Source organism: Lepisma saccharinum, chromosome 14 (genome assembly GCF_977018435.1).
Source record: "Lepisma saccharinum chromosome 14, izLepSacc3.1, whole genome shotgun sequence".
NCBI classification, from domain to species: Eukaryota; Metazoa; Arthropoda; class Insecta; order Zygentoma; family Lepismatidae; genus Lepisma; species Lepisma saccharinum.
In genome coordinates this window covers 65,317,733-65,342,245 of record NC_139242.1, presented here as the reverse complement: position 1 = coordinate 65,342,245, position 24,513 = coordinate 65,317,733, and the positions used below count along the sequence as shown (strand labels likewise).

The window sequence follows — 24,513 nt, the reverse complement described above, 5'->3', positions numbered from 1 at the left end:
CTAATAACTATCGGGACGGAAACGAGAACAGACCCTTCGAGATGTGTCGAGACGAGAACGAGACCAACCGTGTGTGTGATTTTCTTCTACGTGACTCCCAGATGGCGTAGTGGTAACATTGTCAATTTGTAATGAAGGAGTCCTGGGTTCGTGTGGATCTGTTCGGATCCGCTTTAGTGAACTTAAGACAAACAAATGCATTCTTTTAGGAAAACAAGTTTGCAGTGCCCTTCATAAATCAGTTCACCATGCTAAGCCATGCACATATCATATTAATTCGAAGCCAGTCAGTGATGCGAGTTACAAAAAAAAATCAACAGTGTATTCATATGTGTTGGAATATTCTTTCCTTAATATAAAGCATTTAACTTTTATTCTCACTTATGAAATAGATGTACGGCGTACAGTGGTGGACTGGCAGAAATTAGAACTATGTGTGTGTGTGTATACATTTTTTAGATTCGCGTAGCCAAGTTGTTAGCGTTGTTGTCTTTAACAGTGTTCGATACTCAGCGGAAGTTCCAAAAATATGAGTACTGGCTTCGTGTGGTAAGAACAATTGGGGAAGCTACTTGAAAAAAATCAGGAGACTGGAATCTAGAAAATCAGATACATTCAGCAGTCTAATGTTCGTCAGATTGGTTGGTCCACCTCTGGAGCTGCTTAAACCTGAAGTTTGTGTCACGAGCTATTTTTTTTAGATAGACATCTTACAACAGACATCAATATTAAATGGGGAAGACGTGATAATTGTAGCACTGACACATGATGCCCTGGTGATCAGCACATAATGGTAAGTGGGTCAGGGAAAATCATTATTGAACGCCCCTCGTATTGATTTAAATTGACACTGCCAAACTTCAAGTAAGTCCCCTCGAAGTTAGTTTTTAAACCTGCATTATGGTAAACCATATTATTTATGTATTCTTATTTCATTCTTTTTCAGCACACGCGATACCCAGGAGGAGGAAGATGAAATACAAACATTCGATATGAGTTATAAGCCATTATTTTATTACATTTCATATCCATACTCAAATTTAGAGGTTTGTTTAATATATTTATGCTTTTTTATTTATCACACAGTTAGTATCAAAATAATATTAGATTAAAATTTTGAACAGTTATGTGAAAATCATTAACGTGGGTAATGATGTAAGAATGTCTCCATAGTTTTCTTATGTGTCACTAATTTGTAAATCATCAGCATTTTACAAACTCTTTAATCTAATACACTGGACAACAAATTTTAACTTTTTTCATGCTTCGGAAATGAAAAGTACATTTCCTTATGGAATTGAGGGTGCTGAATATAAAAATAATAATAAAAATGCTGAATTGGTTCGAGTTTAAGTGTAATCGAAAGAAATATGTGTTATGTGGTGTTAATAGGAAATTAACACGTGTACAAAATGGAAGTTATAAAAACATTACTTACATGGATATTACAAACGGCACCTCTTTGCCTGTCGCTTGTATTGTGGTTCTGGAACATCTGTGGCGATTGTCCAACAATAATCAGCAAGCATAGACTTGCTCCAGTGGCCCTGATATCGTTTCTCCATTGTGGATATAACTTGGTGGAAATATTCCCCATGTTCATCGCTGACTCCGCAATTTTCTGGGAAGACGTTTATGTGGGAATGTAACATATGTATTTTTAGTGACATATGACACCCCATTGCTTGGTAGGAAGATATTAGGTGCTCCACTAGTTCCTTATAATTCTGAGTCCGCACGTTTTCCAAAAAAATTGTCACCACGTTTCGGAAAGAGTCCCATGCAATCTTCTCCATATCTTCTAACAGTGCGTCAAATTCAGGATCATTGAGGAGTTCTCTAGTCTGAGGGCCAATAAATATTCCCTCCCTGATTTTAGTTTCACTAATTCGTGGAAATTTACGCAGAATATACTTGAATGCATCACTGGCTTAGTTCATACCTTTAACGAAGATCTTGATTAAACCAAGTTTAATATGTAGAGGAAGTAAAACCCTGCTGGGAGCTATCACAGGAACATGTTGAACGTTCTTTGTTCCTGTCTCCAAAGATTTACGGAGTGGCCAGTCTTTCCTTAAGTAGTGGGAAGCCTTATCACGGGTATCCCACTCGCATAAAAAACAGCAGTATTTTGTGTAACCGAGCTGCAGGCCAAGAAGTATGGCTAGAACTTTGAAGTCGCCACAAATATTCCAATTGTATTCGTTATAATTTATGGCTTTCAGCAGTTTTTCCATGTTGGCATATGTCTCCTTCAAGTGCACTGCATAACCGATTGGGATTGATGGCAACACATTTCCATTGTTCACTAACACAGCTTTCCGACTTAGTTTTGATGTTTTCACTGAAAAATACTCTTCCAGGGGTTTCTGAAGTGTCGGAAACACGTATACTTTAACATCTTCAGCAAGAGCTTGAGTCTGGATGCCAGTAGTTCTGCGCCACTTTTGGACAACCCGAGGTCCTTCACAAGGTCATTTAATTCATGTTGAGTGATATGTTGGCTGTGAATTCAGGATCAATGGATGACGAGGAATCTGCAACAGGATTTGGCATTCCTGCGTCGAGTTTGGCCGCCTCTTCCTCTTCGTCGGATGAATCACTGGAGTATGATGCGGGATTTTGTGCAACAGGTAGTTCTTCCTAATGTGGCACAGGACGAATAGCTGAAGGAATATTGGGATAAGTGATAGTCCACTTTTTATTTTTGGATAGGCCTTTAATTGGAGGAACCATGCAAAAATAGCAGTTTGAAGTATGATCTGTCGGTTCTCTCCATATCATTGGAAAGGCAAACGGGATGCATGGTCTTTTTCCATGTAGCCAGTCCCGCAAGTTTGTCGAACACGTATTACAACAAATGTGTGGTGCCCACTTCTTGTCCATATCTCCCACTTTACAACCAAAGTACAAGTGGTGGGCTTTCTTGATGATTGGCGTGAAATTTCTTTTTTGATCGACAAATGTCATAACAAAAATTGTCTGCACTGTTAACACATTTATGCGACATGTTTCTAGTCAGTAGAGTCACATAACGATAAAAAGAATTACACCACACACTCATCCAATATCTCACCACAACAACACACTTATGCGACAAGTTTCTGGTCAGTACAGTCATAAAACGATAAAAAAATACACCACAAACATACACAAAATTTCGCTATGGCCATATCTGGGAGTTCAAAATGGAACTATGCAGGAACACATAACAACACGTTTCCCCTGGCAAAATCTTCAATACAAACTGAACCGTGATGTGGTTGATGATTCTAGGTCAGCGATCACGTGCTAGAGATAAGGATAGTGATAAAGCTAACCGTCAAACAATGGATGTTTATTGAAATACGGAGGCAGCCGCTGTTGTCACACGAACCCTTATTCTGCGTGCCGGAGCACATCTGGCAATAATGTATTTCTTCGAAACTAGAACCAATCTTCAAAAACTAATATCATATTCGTTATCAGCACCCTCAAATTAGTAAGAATTGGTTATTTTTATCTCCGAAGCATTTTCATTGTTGACCAGTAATGTTGAAATCGACATTATCTTTTTTTGTATTTTGTAATAATTACATCTTGCGAATTCTGCACGGATTAATTATTAGACTAGTTTCATTCACGTCAAACACGGTTTGTTAGTTTTTTCCGCATTGAGCTTATATTGGAAATTTCAATGTATATATCCGACCCTAGATTCCCCATCTCCAAATGTTCAGTGACTCCTCGCCTATTTCTTGTTTCCATTTTGCACTCTTTATTTTTAAAAAAAGTTGGCCAAAATAGGAAGGGGTATAACTTCTATCATCCATGTCAATTTATTTATTCTCGCACATAATTATAAATTTCAATTGCATGTTTTTCGTATATATTCGACAGGCTTTCCTGAATTCTCCGTTCGAATTTCCTCAAAGCACTCACAATCACATAAACTACAAAAAGACAAACACCGTCGAGCTATATGTCTTGGACCTGGTTTTGGTGGCAGGGGTGAGCACCCCAGCAGTCAGAGAGCTTTCCCTGAGTCAGAGGAAGTGTCTTTTTCGAGACGAGATGGAGTTTGATGTTAGTCCTATTTACACGCCAGTTGCCTGTCAGATGCAATGCAAGTTTCAACCGATGATGGACAAATGTGGCTGTGCTCCCCACATTTTTCAATATTTCGGTAAGTTACGTTGCGTTTGTTTAAACATTTGCTTTCTTTCTACTTCCTCTCAATAGTTCTGCTTTCTCAGTCAGTGTAATATTTTGTTTTATGTATCCAAAAGGAAGTGATTTTTCCACCCTGATGATGGAATCTGATCCCTGAACGCGATCTCGATTTGGTACTACTTTACTATACCGGAGACACCTATCAATGATTTATTTCGCAATTTTTTACATTGCTAACGTACTATTCTGCATTTCGGAACATTTCTTTAGGTGAAATAATGAATTTCTAACGAAAATAATATCTATTTCTTACATTAACGAGTACTTACTGTTGTTCCTTATTTCCAACAAACCATCCACGGGTAGCCCCAAAAACCATTGACGCTAGCCCAAAAATTCACGATAGCCCCACGAACCATCACGGGGACGAGGTATGCCTACTAGGTTAGGTTAGGCCTGTTAGGTTAGGTTCCATTAGCACTCCTTTCGTTCAATTTAGCATATACGGACAATACGAGAGCGTATTGTGCTCTCGTGCAGAAAGCAAATGGTGGCAGCAGCAATAGCACGTCGGAAATAGTTGTTCGTAAAAAACCACATGCATTCGCATGAAAATGGATCAAAACTACATTCCAGAACATCAACAACGCTACAGAAAATGATTTGCGTAAGTACTTTCTCCTGTAAATTTGATGAAATCCGTCTCCGGTATAGTAAAGTGTTACTCTGGATTTATCCGAATATACGTACATACGTACACACACAGACACACACACAGATATTGATTGATTTAAAAGTTTTGGGTCCGTCGGCACATGAGGCCATTTTGTACCCTTCAATGTGTGCGGGGAAGAGCCCTTTATCTAAAACCCTTAACTCAAAATTTAAGAAAGGGGTGTAAAAAGCCCCTTGGAAAAGGTTAAAAATGTAGGTTGTAAGTAGACATGTACAGGACAAACACAGCACATTAAAAATTTAAGGATAGTTTAAATACTACCTTAGAAACAGTGGAAAAGACCTGCTCCTCTCAAAATCTAAAAACATTGACTAAAACACTGTCATCGCCTCCCAACATAGAAGACAAATCATTGGGAAGGTTAAAAACGTGTCTGAGCTAATTAAAATCGGTGCATTCGAGAAGAATGTGCCGAACACTTAAAACAACGTTGCAAGTATGACACAACGGAGGGTCCAGTCCTTGCTGAAAATTACGATGTGTGAGACGGCTGTGTCCGATTCGGAGCCGCGCTAACATGACTTCTTCTCGGCCTGAGGAAAGGGACGAGGAACGCCAAGCATCAGTGATGGGCTTGATAGCTCTAAGCTTGTTCCCCCTTATCTCATCCCATTCGTTTGAAGAACGGAACAACGATAAACACACTGCAGGTCCCTTCCTAGCTGACAGAACGCGGACGAGAACGTCGCCGTCTATATCAGCGGACTTCGCGGCAGCATCGGCTGCTTCGTTCCCCTGTATGTCCACGTGACTAGGGATCCAACTGAAGTAAACTTCAGCTGTCGCACACAAGGAAACTAGCCGTCGAAAGATACGCTGCATAAAAGGACTTCGTTTATATTACAAAATATAATTGCGGGCATAAGCCGCATTTACACTTTTGCGTCCTCCTTCCTCTTCGGAAAATGCCACTACCTAACGGCAACCTCAATTAAGATCGTTTTCAAAAAATAATTACATGTTTATTTTAATTATTTTATGTATTTTAAAAATTAAACTCATTTTATCTAAGAGAGTATTGTCCTTTTATTTTTTACACCCCCGCCCCCCCACACGCACACACATACATACATACGTACATAAATATTTAGTGTACGGATAATCAAATAAGTTGGACACAACAAACCAAAAACCAACTTGGTGGTGTCGCCACCCACCGTCTATGTTTTGAAACAAATCTCAATAGTCATACTCATAGTGTAAAGACTAGAGAAGTGGATGCAAACCGATCCTGAAAACTCTCCCTTCCGGCGCATGACGTCATCATCGTTGCAGGAGAGGACTACAGGGAGTCCGTTCGCTTTACAGTGAAGCGTTCTTCGTGAAACAAATTTCAACTACAGACTCGACTCAATATAACTTCAAAACACGCAGAATAACCATAACCATGGTGTTCTGAGCCAGGCACGTATCCAAGGAGGGGGCTTAATGGGCTCGAGTCCCCCCCCCGAAAGTTTTCGGTTTACACTAGATAAAATGAGGTTCTTGGTTTCTTGTGGTGTGAAATAAGATAATGTGACGATAATTTAAGGAGAGAAATAATTATCGAGGCAATACGGAGAATGTTCTGTATCCTTGTTATTGTTAATAGTGCGTATCCAAGGTGGAAATCAGGGGGCTCAAGCCCCCCACTAGATTTTTTTTCTGTTTATACTACATAAAATTAGGATTTAGGCTTCTTGAATAATGTGATGATAATTTGAGAGAAATAATTATCGAGAAAAGACGGAGAATGTTCTATAACCCTGTTATTGTTAATAGCGCGTATCCAAGGTGGGAATCAGGGGGCTCGAGCCACCCTCCCCCCACACACCTTCAGGAAATATTTCTGTTTACATCAGATAAAATTAGGATTTTTGCTTTTTTAATAATGTGACGATAATTTAAGGGGAGAAATACTTATCAAGGCAAGAGAGAGAATGTTCTATAACCCTGTTGTTGATAATATTGTACGTAAACTTTCTTGAGCTTTCAGTAGTGTCGCAGCAAACTTGAGCACTATGTAGAGACTTGTCAGCATTTGGAAGCTGCACAGCAAAGGTATCGCCACACGTAGAGCGATTCTTTGTAATTTTTAATCTCTGGAAGGCGCGAGAGGGAATGTTCTTCAATAAGTGGAGTCGAACTACTGGCAATATTTATAAATCATTTATCTGCGCAACGTTCTAGAATATACTGAGGATATAAATGCGCGTTAATTAGAACCATTCCTAAATAGAAATTCTTTGACGGAACCTTGAATCCAAGAGAAAAATGGCGTTGCCTCTGACATCATTTCCTTTTAAGCTTTCAATTCAAGGACTTGTTCATGATTCATTTGATCGTGTTAAAGGTGTTTTACTTCAGTCTGTAATACGAAATTATAAACTTCTGGTGAGTTGTTTTTAAAAATGTGTCCGAGATAAAGAGTGGCGTGCCAACGATTTTCGGCAGGGAGAGGGGTTACGCATACTATTTTTGGTGGTCAGTCCTCATTTTGCCATATTTTCCTGTTTTTGACGTTCTTTTTTTTAAGGACTGTGTCAAATGGGGTAATGACCCCACCAACCCTCCCTTGGGCACGTCACTGGAGATACCTAAATGAGTAAGCATTTGATCATATTGAAAGAAGAAACATTAGATGTGTTAGGAACGGAAGGGTTTTCACTGTGCAATAATTGTTTCGCGATCCAGCTGTATTCTATAGAAGACTTCCTTCCACGGGGGAGGGGGTGGGGAGTAAAGGCGGCCGGAGCGTGGTACGGATTACATCACCTCCTAAATGGCCGAGATCTAGAATGTGTGGGTCCCTACACCTAAAACCTCTAAAATGTGTCTTCATGGTACGGTACTATATGCACGGGGAACTTAGAAATAAATTTGAGGCACGAAAGAGCATATAACACAGACTGCATTAATAACCCTATATATACACATATGTATAGTACGTATACATACATATACGTAAATATACACACACCTAAGACTGCATATATACATATACGTGAGTCGCTTCGGTGACTGAGGGCGCCGGGTTCTTGACTCGCGATATTGCCACGGAAGTTACCGGGTTCGAATCCTGAACTGGGTAAGAGTATTTGTGTTTGTCCCTTGATCAAATTTCATATGATCATGTAGTCTTATCGACGCAATCAGCCCAAGTAGGCAGAAAAGCAACGTAAAATGTGATACGTGAAAGCACATAATACATGCACATATATATTATATGTATGTGTGTGTGTGTGTGTGTGTGTGTGTGTGTGTGTGTGTGTGTGTGTGTATATATATATATATATATATATATATATATATATATATATATATATGTATATATATATACCGCGTGAGGCACCTAAAAGTACCACCTGAAATAGCGAAGAAACCAGAAACAGTAGCGATGTGAGGTTTGCGGGAAACAATAATATCAAATGGGGCTCGTAAATTGGAGGTATGGGGTGGGTCGAAAAATGTCGACAAATGGGGCATCTGGAGCAAAGTCATATTTTTTTAAATGGAACGATATACAATAACATGCATAATATAAAAGAGCACACACAGAGAAACACAACGCCGTTGGTCTCATGCACCTACTGCACATAGGAACGAAGATATAACCATGTGAACATATGTAAACAAACTAACAAGTGGCCCACTTGACCGTCAGTACCACGGCATGTAAGACTTCTCAGGTGCCTGACAGAACTGCCTTTACGCAGAGCAAGTTTTGATAGCAGGTCCACGAGATCGTGTTAGTTCATAGCAAGCAGTCGTAGTGGTAAGAGCGAAGATTATGGTGTTCACAAACATAGAAAAAGCGGACATGATCTTGATTTATGAGGAATGCCGAAAGAATGCCTCAGAAGCCTACCGTGTGTACGCAGAGAGATATCCGGACAGACGACAGCCATCTCGACGTCTGTTTGGTAAGTTATTTATTAAATTAATAGACACCGGAAGTGTAACACCACGAGCACGTGTGCGGAACAAGCCAACTACAGGTGAGGCAGGTGCAACAAATGTTCTCGCCGCTGTTGCTGTGAATCCGGACGTTAGCTCCCGTGAAATTGCCAGGGATGCTGGGATGAGTCAGCGAAGTGTATTGCGCATTCTGCACACACACAATTTTCACCCATATCATATCTCCCTCCATCAGGAACTTCACGGGAATGATTTTGTGGACCGTGTTCGGTTTTGCACATGGATGTTACGACACGACACACCCGATTTGTCACGTATCCTCTTCACTGACGAGGCAACTTTTACCAATCATGGAAATGTCAACCTAAGGAGCATGCACTATTGGTCGGTGACAAATCCACATTGGCTTCGCCAAGTGGAACGCCAGCGCCCATGGAGTGTGAACGTGTGGTGTGGTATAGTGGGTGAACATCTCATTGGCCCTTTTTTTATACAAGGGACACTGAATGCTGACCGATACATACAGTTTTTACAACATGAACTGCCTGTACTATTGGAGGACATACCACTTCAGACAAGGAGGGAAATGTGGTACCAACATGACGGGTGCCCAGCTCACAGTGCAAGACGCGCTACAGCATGTGTGGAAAATACATTTCCAAATCGTTGGATTGGACGTGGAGGGCCTGTCAAATGGCCGGCTCGTTCCCCAGATTTGTAACCGTTAGACTTTTTCCTGTGGGGAAAGCTGAAGGACATTGTCTACCGGGATGTGCAAACAACTCCAGCGGATATGCAACACCGCATTACTGCGGCCTGTAGGGACATTCCCTACGAGATGCTACATTCTGTGCAACGATCTTTGCGTGGGCGCCTCGTTGCCTGTATCGCAGCTGACGGCCACCACTTTGAAAACACACTTTGACAGGTTTTCGCTTCTTACGCAGTGGTTCTTCGACATACTGTCATGGTCATTTTCATTATGCTGTAACACTGTCAAATACATGGTGCTGACGATGTCTACTGTATTTTTTCTTCCTTTAACACGTTCTGTCTTCATCTTGTCCAATGGCTTCCGACATCTCATACTTGTACATGCCGTGGTACTGACGGTCAAGTGGTCCACTTGTTAGTTTGTTTACATATTTTCACATAGCCATATCTTCGTTCCTATGTGCAGTAGATGCATGAGACCAGGCGCGGAGCGTCCATGTAAGCCGTGTAAGCCGGGCTTACACTTCATTAGTTCTAGTAAAATGTATGTAATTATCTGGCAAAAATTCGTAAACAACTTCCAAGTTCAAATCGGGTCGACACCAGAGTTCGAGATCATGTTTGTTAGATTGCAACACTTCAGCGCCAGGCGGCACATGGGATCTCCCGCATTCTGCTTGTGGAAAACTGTAAGCCTTCTGAATTTTGCCTTACAAATTTCTGAGCGCGAACGAGCAGTGCCTACCCTATCTGGGTGCAAGGCCCGTTCTCTGGATGGAGAAGAGCGGGCCAAAACCCACGTGTGTAAACCTTCCGGCCAGAGGCTTACAACAGCGTTGCAAACCTTATGTTTACAAAAAGTGTTGTTCATGGATGTCCGCAGTATTTCTTTCCACCAGGGAGGATTAAGCATAGTATTTTTTTCAGGGATGGGGGTAAACTAGGTATATTTCCCCCATAATAAAGTTGCCTCCTCAAAAGATACAAATTCAATTTGAAGTTAACATTTTTCTGAAACGCCCTTACAATAATTAACATAATTTGATGTGACTGAAGTGAAATGGTATGTGTGAAATATATTCTTTTATGGTTGACATTCATTTTCCAGGAAGAGCTTCCTCCCCTTGCCCCTTCTGGACATCCATGGTCTCGTTTAAACTCCATAATTATGCTACATACTACTAAATTGTTCTGCGATCTACATATTATTAATATTTATTTGTAACAAGAAATAAATGGTTCAACCAACGGGATGAGTTCGACGTCATACGTGAAAAGTTTGAGAAAATTCAACTACCACGAACAGCGGCCCTCTTGTTTAATTTATATCCCCAACTTCCAAACGACTTTTGAAACTTGTGTGAGATTTAGCACCATTATGCTTGGGTTGGCTTCACTGGCTAACCGTGAACACGCGCGAGCGAGACCAAGGTCCTACAAGAGGAGGGTTCTCCAGCGTTGTCGGGTATGAATGAATGGTTGGCTGCAAAGGAAATTTGAGCCAGTGGTGTTTCAAGGAGGTTTTTTCCAGGAACAGGGAATTCTGAAGCAAAAAACTAACAGGAAGGTGAAAAAGGAGAAACATCTAAAAATGAGCGAGAAACGGGAAAATTAGATATACAAACGCTTGTTTCTGTTTTTCGCTTGTAGGAGAGCACAAACATTGGAAATATTAAGATTTCTGTTTTTCGTTTATATTTGAACTCAGCAGGTAGTAATTGAGCTAACAAGTGCAATAACTTTTTCAAAAATTAAAATGTTTAATTAAAACTGAATATTGAACCAGTTTTACAAATCTCATGTCAAATGTGAACAAAATATTATTAATTACATAGTCCGTGGTTTAAACACTCTTCGAACAACGTACGAAATGGCTGTTTATGGTCTTTCAGGTGCAGGATTTTCTTTTACACTACCCTTAGATAGCACTTACATCTCCTTTCACAGAAATTTCTGGATAAATCCTCAGAATTAGCGAGCATTTCTTTCATATTTTATTTTGTCTTTCTTTTTTTTACGAAATATAAAGGAATTTTAAGGCAAGAGAGGGCATTTATTTATGTCCGAAAGGAATATTCCCCTCTGAGTCCGAAACATCAGTGCATTGAGCATTGGCCGCTTTTGGATGTGATTTGTTTTTGTTTCCCCTTTCATGTGTTGTGTGCATGGTTAAAGTCTCGCGGTATTTCTTTGCGACTTCCATCCATTGAAAAGGGGGCTGTCATTCCTCTGCTGTAGTGTTATAGTGAACAACAACAACTGCATTATGAAAGAAAACGAGTATGATTGTGCGGTGGGGTGGAGAACTTGTTGAAGACGCCGTTGTCCAGCTGCCAAGAAGAAACTTGTGGATGTAGGTAGGCCCACCCACCACTTCTCTAACAGGCACGGTAACAGAAACGAAAAATAAAGTGCCCCGATTTTGTGATTCATGGTACGAGCTGATACTTGGTTATGCAGCGGTTGTAAAAAGTATTCAGCACTTTTCTGTTTCTTTCTGTTTTCCTTTCTTTATTATCATTATTCTTCATTTTATCTAACATTGCATTTTTTTATGGTTACGTTACTCATTGTGATAGGAATAAAACTGACGTAATTATCAGTTGAAATGTAGGAGATATACAGCCTAGCAAAGAAAACACCAGGCTCAGGGATTTATCCAGAATATTTAATCTGATTTAGTGTAACTTCGTTTTTAAAGGGTGTAAGGTTAAATTTAGTGCCAAAATTAGGGTTTTGAGAAAAATTTCAGGGAAGTGTTCTGAAAAAATGGGGGAGGGATTGATGATTGTGGATAAATCACTGACCCAGCCCAAAAACAAACACAAGCCTTCATCATGCTAGGCTTACACTGTTGGAAAGGTCACGCTCCGCCACTGCATGAGACCAACGGCGTTGTGTTTCTCTGTGTGTGCTCTTTTATATTATGCATGTTATTGTATATCGTTCCATTTCAAAAAATATGACTTTGCTCTAGATGCCCCATTTGTCGATATTTTTCGACCCACCCCATACCTCCGATTTACGAGCCCCATTTGATATTATTGTTTGCCGCAAACCTCACATCGCTACTGTTTCTGGTTTCTTCGATATTTCAGGTGGTACTTTTAGGTGCCTCACGCGGTATATATATATATATATATATATAAAGAGAGAGAGATATATATATATAAAATTGTTTATTTTGTCCTTTCGCCTGCAAGCCAATACCCATTCGTAACAAAATTCTTCTTTTTTAACAGGAAACCCAAAATACTTGATATTCGTTCCTTTCGTCTTTTTGTAATGATTACTACAGCCGTAAATAGCACAGTTAGGCATATTTTCTTTCGCAATGCACTTAGATTCTTCTCACTAGAAGTGAAACGAAGACAACAAAGAAAGAAACACTCAGTTTAATGGTCTACAGAAAAGAACAAACCCGGAAACTCCACTTGTCACCCTCTGAAAAGCACCCCCTCTCCTGGCTCCACTATGTTGACGTCAGAGCTCTGACGTATGGCTGAGAGCCATGCGCGTGCATCCACCTGTTTGTCATTCCACCATGGGTCATACTAGGTACAGTGGGATCCATGAGTATTACCGTGCAAATTGTTCATAACTATTTTCATTAATTTCTCTCTTACATCCTATGTGTTTTTAAGCGATGGATTTTTATGTATGCTGGTGCAGAAGTTGTCAACAGCTTGTTTTGCGTTTTCCCTTAATTCTTGAAACTCTTATTAAGTCAAATAAAGTGCACGAACGTGACGATGGAAAATTTGCAGAGTAATACTCATGGTTCTCACTGTACACTAGACAGCCTCCTCCGCAGACTGGACTTGATTAACGTAGATGTGTGTGTGTTTGTGTGTGTGAGGATAAAGTGTTCTATTTTCATTTAGCGATTGATCAAGTTCGAAGTTGATAAAAATAAATTAGCTCTCTAGTATCATCGTTTAACAATGGGAGAAAGTATTGTTCTACCAAACAATTAGAGGAATGTTCTCTTGCGACTTGGCAACGATGTTTTAAGTTTGGTAGTGATAAGTGATTTAGAATTGTAAATTAAATTTCAAGTTTGTAATTTTTTTGTGAAGTTTTATTTTCTCTCAATTGCAGGACAATATAACGTCTGTGATTCAAGTGGCCTTGTCTGCTTGGCTGAGAAGCTATGTGAGTATATTTTTAGTTATAAAAATAAGTGTCAGCGTATTTGGTCAAGTTATACCCTGCGCATGTAAGCACACAGGGAATGTGTAAATAGGGCCCCATAAATTCTCGATCTCAGTCATAATGGAGGTGATATGATGAGTACCATGCTCCAGCCACCTACTAGGGTTGTCCTCCCCCAAGTTCTCCTCTTTATCTAATTACCATTTTAGATCACAACTTCTGGAATCGAATCCGGGTCTCCCGTCTGGTAGTCCGACGCCATACCGACCAAAGCACCGTGGCTCTATGTCAGCCTATCAGCACATACATTCTCAAAATATATTCATATTTATAGCAAATATATCGAGATATTGAAGTAGCGGTCGCATTATTGTAATACATTACAACACTTGGACTAACAAAATAAATTACAAATTTCCGGTCATTTAAAATGCTGTTTAGATCTCTACCAGTCTCTCGTTTGTCTCTTTCACTCACCATTGCAGTTTCAGTTCCAAAATTTGCAATCAATATGATTCTTTCTTCTCTTTTAAAGCTTCAAGTGAATTTAGCGAAGACAGCTCATGTGACTGCCAACAGCTTTGTGATCAAGAAAATTTCCACACTCACGTGGGATATAAAGGCATGTAAGTATCCTCCGTTATCCATATTGTATTAATTAACATTAACAATTTACATCATCCTGTGTTTACTAGCTGTAGAGATTTACTGGTTATCAGAGTGCGCTACGAGATCAGGGGTTCTGGGTTCGAATCCTGCCCTGGGCATGGGTGTTCTTTGTGATTGTCACTTCATCAATTTCATCATGTTATCACTCGTTTTCATCTTCCTGATTAGTCAAAAGTGGCAGAAAAGCGAAGTAAAATATACCAAATCAATCAATCAAAAATCTGCAAAGATTGAAAACTATTTGTGATATTTTCGGTCAAATTACCTTAAACATGTTACAGAGCTATTTATAAAAATCATTCCTCGGTATAGATGAAGTGGTGTGGAAGAAAATTCATTGAATCCTACGGAAGAAAACTATCATATTTTGTTGAAGTATATTTCAGGATGCAGTATTATAAAGACAGGCGAATGAAATTTATAAGATGTAGCCTCTGATATAGTTTCTGAGCCGAGAAAGTGTTATATATGATTGTTACCATTCTCCAAGTGTTTATCTGTAAAAAAAAATCATGACTGAAAGAATACTTGTCGCAGACATGTATAATTCCAAGAATGAAAGTTCCATAACGCCTATAACAAATGTGACGAACTAACTAACTAACTCTCTAGCCCTCTTAAACCCGAAGGTTCATGGCTGCAGCAACACAGGCTTTCCATCTGTCTCTACCCTGAGCAAGATCTATATACTCTTTCCCATCCCTACCGATTTCCTTTAGGTCCATCTCAACATTATCCTTCCATCTTCGTATTGGTCTTCCTACTGGTCTCTTACCATCAGGCTTCCCAACAAGAATCCTGTAAACTCCTATTTCCTCTCCCATTCGTACCACATGGCCTGCCCACCTAAGTCTTCTTGATTTAATCATTCTAATAATATCTGGACATGAATACAAATTATATACTTCTAAATTATGTATTCTTCTCCACTCACCTGTCTCCTCATCCCTTTTTGGTTCAAATATCTTCCTAAGGATCTTATTTTCAAATACTCTCACTTTATGTTCCTCTTTCAATGTAAGGAACCAAGTTTCACATCCATATAATATTACAGGCAAAATTACTGTTTTGTATATTTTAACTTTTAGTTTCTTAGATATTATACGAGGAGATAATAGTTTACGAAGAGAAAAGTAACACGCATTTTCTGAATTAAGACTCCTTTTAAGAGTCCTCTTTAATATCATTTTCATTTGTTAGTATTACTCCTAAGTACTTGAATTTGGAAGCTGGTTGAAACGAGTTGTTATCAATAATTAGATTTTGATTATTACCTAACACTTGGTTTCGGCCTGTAAGCATATATTTAGTTTTCTAAATGTGGCGAACAAAAGTACTTATACAGATGTATAGTAGAAGTGCATACAAATATGAACGAGAGTTCAGTTCACAAGGACGCACAAAAATTAGATAGAAGAAACTAATTTTGAATCATGTTAGGACAAGTTCTAGTTTGTCATCGGTTGCTACCAGAGATTGTCATTTTAGCTCAACCACCCTAACGACTCGCCCTCGCCCTCACTTGTCTTCTTGAAGGTGAGGACCGCCCTACGTTGGGAGGTCACCTCAGGCACGTATCCAGGAATTCCTTTCGGGGGGGGGGGGGGCTCAACACCATTTTTTAAGGGGTATAGTAAGAACCTCACAATTGTATATTTAAGACCAGTGGTGGCAATTGGGTTTCAAAACGGGGGGGGGGGGGCGGTGCAAGGAAAGTTTACTTTCTCTTGGTAGACAAGGCTTAACATTAAGAGGAAATAATGTTGAGGGGAAAAAATGGGGAGCAACTATCCCTTAAATCGTCGCCACTGTAAGGCTGTCATTTTAATCAGAACGTGAAATCGGAACATTTTTTACCACTCGACTCCTCTGTTTCCATGCATTAACATTTGTGCCGGAACCATCTCAGTATGTGTGTTTGTCCATTTAATCTCATCAGACATAAAAACATCAATGGTGTCTTTGAGTGTTTTTACGAAGCTGTTACACATGCACGGGATGGACAATCCACTCGACAACGCGAGATTCAAATTGTGGGCTGCGAACTGGATGCAGACACCTCTCGAATATTTCTCTCTGATTCGAGCCTCAACACCACTTAAGTGTCTTGTCCTCCCATGTTTGCAGCTCTTATAAAAGCCGAAATCCACCAAATTGTTCAGATTCAGGCCTTAGCACTTACAAGTGTTCAAAAATGCCTGTCACAGCTTCCGCTGTCTTGTCATATATCGGCACGAAACAAAGGAAGTCTTCTCGAATACGGCTGGATCACGAAACAATTAATGCACAGTGAAAACCCTTCCGTTCCCAACACATCTAATGTTTCCTTTCCCAGTATGATCAAATGCTTACTCATTTATCTCCAGTGACGTGCCCAAGGGAGGGTTGGTGAGGTCATAACCCCATTTGACCCAGTATTCCTTTTTTTAAAAAAAGAAAAAGAAAAAAAAGAAGAACGTCAAAGACAGGAAAAAATGACAAAATCAGGACTGACCACCAAAAATAGTAGGTATTCGTAACCCCTCTCCATTCCGAAAATCCTGGACACGCCACTCTTTATCTCGGACACATTTTTTAAAATCAACTCACCAGAAGTTTTATCATTCCGTATTGGAGATTAAAGTAAGATGCGTTCTTCCTGCAGGTTTGGATATGATCCTTTAGGGTGCTGCCTGCCTGCCTTCACACCTAACCTTAACAAGGCCCTAATTTTCCATCCTTGTGACTTGGATTTTCAAGACTTAGGAAGGTTTCAGACCGAAGGACACCTGATACATGTTGATTGGAATGGGCCAATCAACAGCAACGTTTCACACCGTAGCGACACAAAAGGCCGCACAAACCTAATTTCGATTTGTGAAATACTCAGGCGACAGGGTGTGAAATCTCCTTTATTAGGCCACTGTCATTGTCACCTCCAAGTATTCTTCTCTCTCCTATATTTTATGTGCTTGTTCACTATACGGGCAACACCTTACGATTTGATATACACAGGACATGTACTATGTAGACATTTTAACGAAAAATCGGTTGAAGTCAATGATGGCTAGGTGGCTCAGTTGGTAGAGTCCTGATTCGGGTTCTGGTAGAGCCTGCAATTTCCGCCTAAAATGTCTACATATGCAACATCTTCTTGCTCTCTCTTCTCGACATTCATAAAATTTTCGGCTGTCTCTTTATGGTAGTTAAGTGTTTGAATGTGTTTCGAACCCAGTAGGCTTAAAGAAAAGTATTTTTTTATACCATGAAATTCTCGGACTGCATATACGAAATTTAGTTCTGGCAAAACTAAATCATCACTCAAAACTTTGATTTTCAGTTGATCTATGCAGCTTATTTCTCCTTTAATAAACCATTCAAATATCCGGTACTGCTGAAATATTCACGAGAGAGAGAGAGAGAGAGAGAGAGAGAGAGAAGCCTTGATCTCTTCGGCCCTCGACCCGAACTAGCACTACACTGAGGCCCCAGAAGTTCTACTGTCGTCAATGTCTTCATTTTCGAATCACTATATCTTATAAAGCAACCAGAGGACGCTGACTGATCACTAATCGACTGTATGAATTGTCACACTTACCTCTGAAATCTCATTAACCGATTCTTTGTACAGATCAACCGAAAAATTGAATCCGCGTATTTATATCCTCATTATATTCTAGAACGTTCCGCAGATAAAACGATTCGTTAATATCCCAGTAGTTGACTCCTTCTCTCATTCAAGAACGTACCCTCTCCCGCCTTCCAGAGATTAGAAATTACAACGAATCGCCCTACGTGTGGCGCTACCTTTGTTGTGCAGCTTCCAAATGCTGACAAGTCTCTACATAGTGCTCACGTCCGCTGCGACAACACCGAAAGCGCAAGAAAAGTTTACGTGCAATATTATCAACAACATGATTATAGAACATTCTTCGTCTTGTCTCGATAATTGTCTATCTCCTTAAATCATCGTCACATTATTAAAAAAGCCAAAAACCTAATTTTATCTAGTGTAAATTAAAATAAAATCGGGGGGGGGGGGGCTCGAGCCACCTCAACCCCACCTTGGATACGTGCAATTAACAATAGCAGGGGTATAAAACATTCTCCGTCTTGCCTCGATAATTATTTCTCTCCTTAAATTATTTTCACATTATTCAAGAAGCCAAAAATCTAATTGTATCTAACGTTAACTGAAAAATTTCCTGGGGAGAGGGTGGAGCCCCTGTGCCCTATCTTGGATACGTGCTATTATCAATAACAGGGTTACGGAACATTCTCCGTCTTGCCTCGATAATTATTTCTCTCCTTAAAATATTGTCACATTATTTTATTTCACACCACAAGAAACAAAAAAACTCATTTTATGTAGTGTAAACCTAAAACTTTAGGGGGGGGCTCGAGCCCCATAAGCCCCCCCCTCTGGATACGTGCCTGGGTCACCTCTTGTAAATACTAGTCGTTTCATACCCCCTTGTATTGAGCAGTAATAGTCAGGATGCCGAAGAGAGAATTGCGCAACAGGAAAATCATCAGATTTTTTGTTTTAATGGAGAAAAGTGCTGTGCCGTCTAGAAATTCAAGAGAAAATTAATCAATTAATTTCCAGGATGATGATGCAGTGAATAAAAATGTTAAAGAACAGTTCTCTAAAATTAGCCTTTCTCAGTGCTCAGGTGAAATTTGAAAAACTTCTGGCGCCTGGTTCTCGATATAATCGTGACCAACACTTGCACAGGCTTTCAGAGGAAAATGCTCAAAACAGTCAAAACTTGACCGAGGTGTTAGACTGGGGTATAAGAGCCCCTTCGATTACAGATCGAGGATAAATGGTCATTTAATTGGACGTAAACTTTTCGAGAGAAACGAAACTGTGTGAGAACGAACCTCATGCTGGGCGGTGAAGAATTTGATCACACCACTTCTTTCTCTCTCTGAGATGCAACGGAGACGGAACCCAATAGTGCATAGCCATAACAAGCTGAAACATGTTCTATCATGACTTAGCATCTTTCCTTCATTGCTTCCTGCTTTCCTGGCCCTTAAAAAATAACGAAGTATGCTATAAAATATATTTCTTGAAACTTTGTCCACAAGAACAGGTGTAGCAAACCTGAATGTTTTCCGGTTGAAAGGTTGTTTGACAAGAAAAAGCGTTTTGAAGAATTCTTAGTACCAAAATTCCAAGAGAAATATTTTCTGAAAGACCAAAAGGCTTCCCTTCAAAAGAGCAGACGATAGTTCGGGGCTGGCGAAAACCAACCACGTCGACGAACCGACCACCGCCGTTGCCAAAATTTGCCTTTTCATGTTCTGGCTTTTCCCTCACTGGCGTTAGGTGACTCTAGAATACGTGTACGGCATGGCAGGGTTGTCTATTATGGTGATAGTGTTTGTAAAGCTTCTGGAAGATATTTGTATTTGTATAAAAGGGATATAAAGGCGGGGGAACCGTTTAAATTCAGGAAACTGACATCCGGAAGAGCTTTCCGTTCGGGATGCGAGAGAAATAGTGGTGAATGTGCAAAAGTAAATGTAAAAAGCACCGTGCGAAGAATTATTTCAAATGTGAAAACCACGGCAGACTTTGCTTGCTTGTTTCTGTCTTGAAGCAGACGACGCGACTGTAACAGCGTCCACTCGACTCAGTAGTCAGTTACCGTTATGCCTTTTGCTCCATACTACTTGGACTAAATTCTAGTTCATATGTGAACATCCCTTTTAAATTGATTATAACCATTTATATTTCTATGTATCTGAAGTTTGCTCTTTTCCGCAGAGGATATAGCAATAGACAGGGGATAGTCTACATTATGGGCGTCTTTCCAATAGTCAGATACAAAAGGGACATAATGTTTGGAAAACTGGATGTTTTAGGTAAGTGTTCATCCACTCTGATTCTGATATTGTAGATATATGTTTCAATTTGTTTTAGATCCGTATTATGCTCAGGTAAGTTAATTAGAACTAGGGCTTCAGTTTAAAGTGGAATCTGAACCTAATGTACTTCCACCCAGGATACAGCACCTCTTGAATGCGCGGCCTTGTTCCAGAGATTCCCCAGACAGACTGTAGCTCAATTCGCTGTTACGACGTGTGCTGTATAACATTCGTTCATGATTTAATGGTATTAATATTAATATTACTGTTGAAGTAATTTGGGTTGCGGTGCTGAAAATAGACGATGTGAACGCACCCCCACTTCCCCCGTCACATCGTGCAAGGAAATGCGTTACGTGCGTTGCCTAAATCTACGACGGTGGTGGAAGTTGTCACAGAAAATTTGCTATCAAAATTAATTTCGCCTTAGAGTTAGGCAACACACACAACGCCTTGCAGGGAAACGAGTATTTCAGGATCTAAGTGTCCCATTTTTATTGCCGGTGACTGTACATAGCGAATACGCCTGAAGTAACAAAAACAAGATGTTGCCAAATTTTAAATGAATGTCCATAGACTAAAATTAATTTCTGATTCCAGTGTCATTAGGAAGTACCGCTGGTTTATTCATTGGATGTAGCATTCTCTCTGTGATTGAGCTTTTGTGGTTCTTCACGTTGCAAGCTGCTTTTCTCTTTGGGCGGAAATATTTCAGAAGAGACAAGATGAACGGTTCGTCTAAATATCGCCATTTTGAAATTAACCTGACGCCTTCCCAGGATAATGATGTTTGTATTAGACGAATCCGTGCTGCTGCAAAGGTTATTTTTGTTAAGAAGAACCCACTACAATGTCAGACCAGGCAGTTAGACTCTGATAACTGTGAAGACGTCAGCAAGCAGCACATCACAGTAAATAAAGCATCCCTAAAAATGAAAAGGTGAGTGACAATTGTTGTACATTACCATACAATGTTGAATTAACATTGTATGCTAATGAAAAGGTAAGTACAGAGATACTGATTGATTGATGATTGATTTGCTTTATTTTACTTCGCTTTTGTGCCACTTTTGACTAATTTGCGAAGACGGGGATGAGTGATGATATGATTAAATTTGATAAATAGACACTCACAAACATCCATGCCCAGGCCGGGATCCCTGGCGTCGTAGCGCTCTGTGATAAGTACTCCGCTACGGGGGCCGGCTACAGAGATATTATAGAAGGTTGTAGAATGAAACTAGAAATATTGAATGAGTCTACATAACGTTAATTTAAAAATAAGTAGACTTAAATGCATATAAGTGAATTTTTTCACTTCTTCTTTCTGTTGTCTTCAAGTACTTGTTCTTCCAGATAAAATCCAATAGAATAGATAGGTCGATTCAAGGATCTATGGACACTAAACACGTTTGGCAGAATATCAAATGGAAAAGCTTATGGGAACCCAAAAGAGCATAACAGCATCCTTAATAAAATGAATAGCACGTCATCCAATAGAAGACCTTATGAAGGCTCAAACGAGTTTAGTGGATCATCCAATAGAGAGATCTGTGAATGCCAAAGAACACTTAGCAGATAATCTCGTTGATCATTTCGTTGAAGGATCGACGGTTGTCAAAAAAATGTTAGCCAATCATTCAATACAAGAACCTATAAAAGATGGAATTGGATCTATGAAGATCCCAAACGACCGATAGAGAATCTAATAGAAACACACAAGCAAGTGTAACAGCCTTAAAAGTGCTGTATCTGAAACTTGGAATAAATAAATAAATAAAAAAAAAACTAAGTTAATCATTTGAAAGAAAGTTCTGCAAAGATCCAACAATATACGCATAGCAGATCGCCCAATAGAAGCATACCTCCAATATAAGTATGATTTAAGGCAAAAAACCTGGGCAGGTCTTAGAAGGATCTATGAAGACCCCCAAAACGCCGAGCAGATAATTCAATAGAAGCACATAAGATGGCCCAAACATGTGTAGCAGATCATTCAGTTGAAGTAATTATGAAGGTCCAAAAACGCTAAGCAGATCATCCAATTGAAGTATCCACAAACACTAAGCACTAATCCAATAGAAGGGCCTGTATAAAAAATCCAAAACACGCAAATATCATCCTATAGAGAAAAAATAACGCCCAGCGGATCATCTAATACAAAGAAATTCATAGCCCTAAAAACTCCTAACACTATCAGGACATACGAAAGCGAAAGGAAAAGGAGGGGGGAGTTTAGATGAAGTTTCGAATCGTTTGATAGTTCTGCACACATGTGATCTTACAGTAATATGGAATATTTTGCAATAGGAAAAGAATATCGTAAAAACGTTGATTGTTTAGATTTAAATAAGCCTTCCTTGGGAAACATTTCAAGTTGAATGTACTTTCTATGCAGTTGTAATGATAGCAATGTTTGAATTTGACGGTAGAAACTTACTTCTATCTATTTCCATATATCTACTCGTATTTTGATTGCGTCACTTTTCTATCACTTTGGCTAATTGCAACGATGAGGATGAGTGATGAAATTGACTGCGAGAGACCTATGCCCAAGCCAGAGCTTGTATTTACGTACTAGGAACTTCAGATGGCGAGATGGTAAGTCGACCGTTCAGCGCATTCGTCAAGTTCTTATTTCGGTGCAAGAGATGACTCTTTTCTTTTTTTGGAATCCATTACTCTTTCATACAACACTTTGATAAAGTTGAATTGCTGCAGTTTAGCAATGTTCTGAATCCTGGAGACGCAGCTGGAATAGTCCTCTGGTAATGTGTAGTTCTGTTACTATATCTGTTGATGAGCTTTGAAAGCCTCAGGTTCTGATACGTACTGCTGATACAGAGAGTTTAGTCATCTGATATTTTCATTGCTTTTCGTGCAAGTAAGGAATTCATCACCGCAAGTTTTAATATAGACATTTTCATTTCGTAAGTGAACTCTGTTCTCTGATGTTTTTATTAACTAACTAACTCTCTAGCCTTCTTAAACCCGAAGGTTTATGGCTGTAGCTCACAGGCCTTCCATCTGTCCCTATCCTGAGCAAGATCTATCCACTCTTTTCCACCTCTACCGATTTCCTTTAGGTCCATCTCAACGTTATCTCTCCATCTTCGTCTTGGCCTTTCTATTGGTCTCTTACCATCAGGTTTCCCAACAAGAATCGTGTAAAGTCGGTCCCCGTGGCGGAGTGGTTAACACATCGCACTACGACGCCAGGTGTCTCCCGGCCTGGGCATGGATGTTTGTGTGTGTCCATTCATCTATTTCATCCTATCATCAGTCATCCCCATCTTCGCAAATTAGCCAAAAGAGGCACAAAAAGCTAAGTAAAATAAAGCAAAATCAATCAATCAAGAATCTTGTAAGCTCTTTCTTCCTCTTCCATTTGTTCCACATGGCCTGCTCACCTAAGTCTTCTTGACTTAATCATTCTAATAATATCTGAACATGAATACAAATTATGTAATTCTAAATTATGTAACCTCCTTCACTCGTCTGTCTCCTCATCCCTTTTAGATTCTATTATTTTTCTAAGGATTTTATTTTCAAATACTCTTAATTTATGTTCCTCTTTCAATGTAAGGGACCAAGTTTCCTTCCATATAATACTAAAGTCAAAATTACTATTTTGTATATTTTAACTTTTAGTTTCTTAGATATTACAAGACAAGATAAAAGTTTATGAAGAGAAGAGTAACACACATTTCCAGAATTAAGCCTGCTTTTCATTTCCTCTTAAATATAATTTTCATTTGTTAGTATTACTTCTAAGTATTTGAATTTGTAATCTGGTTCAAACGAGTTGTTATCAATAATAATTAGATTTTGAATATTACATAACACTTGATTTCGGCCTGTAAGCATATATTTAGTTCTCTCTTTGCTAACTTCCAAATCTATCTGATTAGCTGCTTTGAAAAATACTTTATCATTATTCTACATTGCACTTACATCATCCCCTAGTAAGTTTACATCATCTGCATCTGCTAACAACTTAGTCACACCATTTAATTTTAGTCCTTCATTAGTTTCTCTTACATTCCTAATAACATATTTTTAGGCAAAATTAAAGAGCAATGCAGATAATGCATCTCCTTGTTTCAACCCATCATGAATTGTAAATTTGTCAGACACATTAATACCCACATGAATCTTCATTTTTGATTCAGTGTTGCATATTTTTATCATATGAACAAGCTTCTTAGGTATTCCACACTCGACCAATATATCATATAATTTATCTCTTTTAACCGAATCATAGTACGCTTTTTAAAATCAGTGAATAGCTGATGGACATTTTGATTATATTCCCACTTTTTCTCAAGTGT

The 24,513-nt window shown here is 39.3% G+C and overlaps 1 protein-coding gene across 1 annotated transcript in view; it reads left to right on the top strand.

The window, feature by feature from the left end:
- LOC145998390 (uncharacterized) overlaps positions 1–24,513 on the top strand; it is a 62,347-nt gene that overhangs the window by 17,402 nt on the left and 20,432 nt on the right. Inside the window, exons 4-6 of the mRNA XM_083134795.1 lie at positions 2,517–2,633; positions 13,601–13,654; positions 14,190–14,280. Of these exons, the coding sequence (XP_082990921.1) occupies positions 2,517–2,633; positions 13,601–13,654; positions 14,190–14,280 (262 nt within the window). The remainder of the gene's footprint in view (positions 1–2,516; positions 2,634–13,600; positions 13,655–14,189; positions 14,281–24,513) is intronic.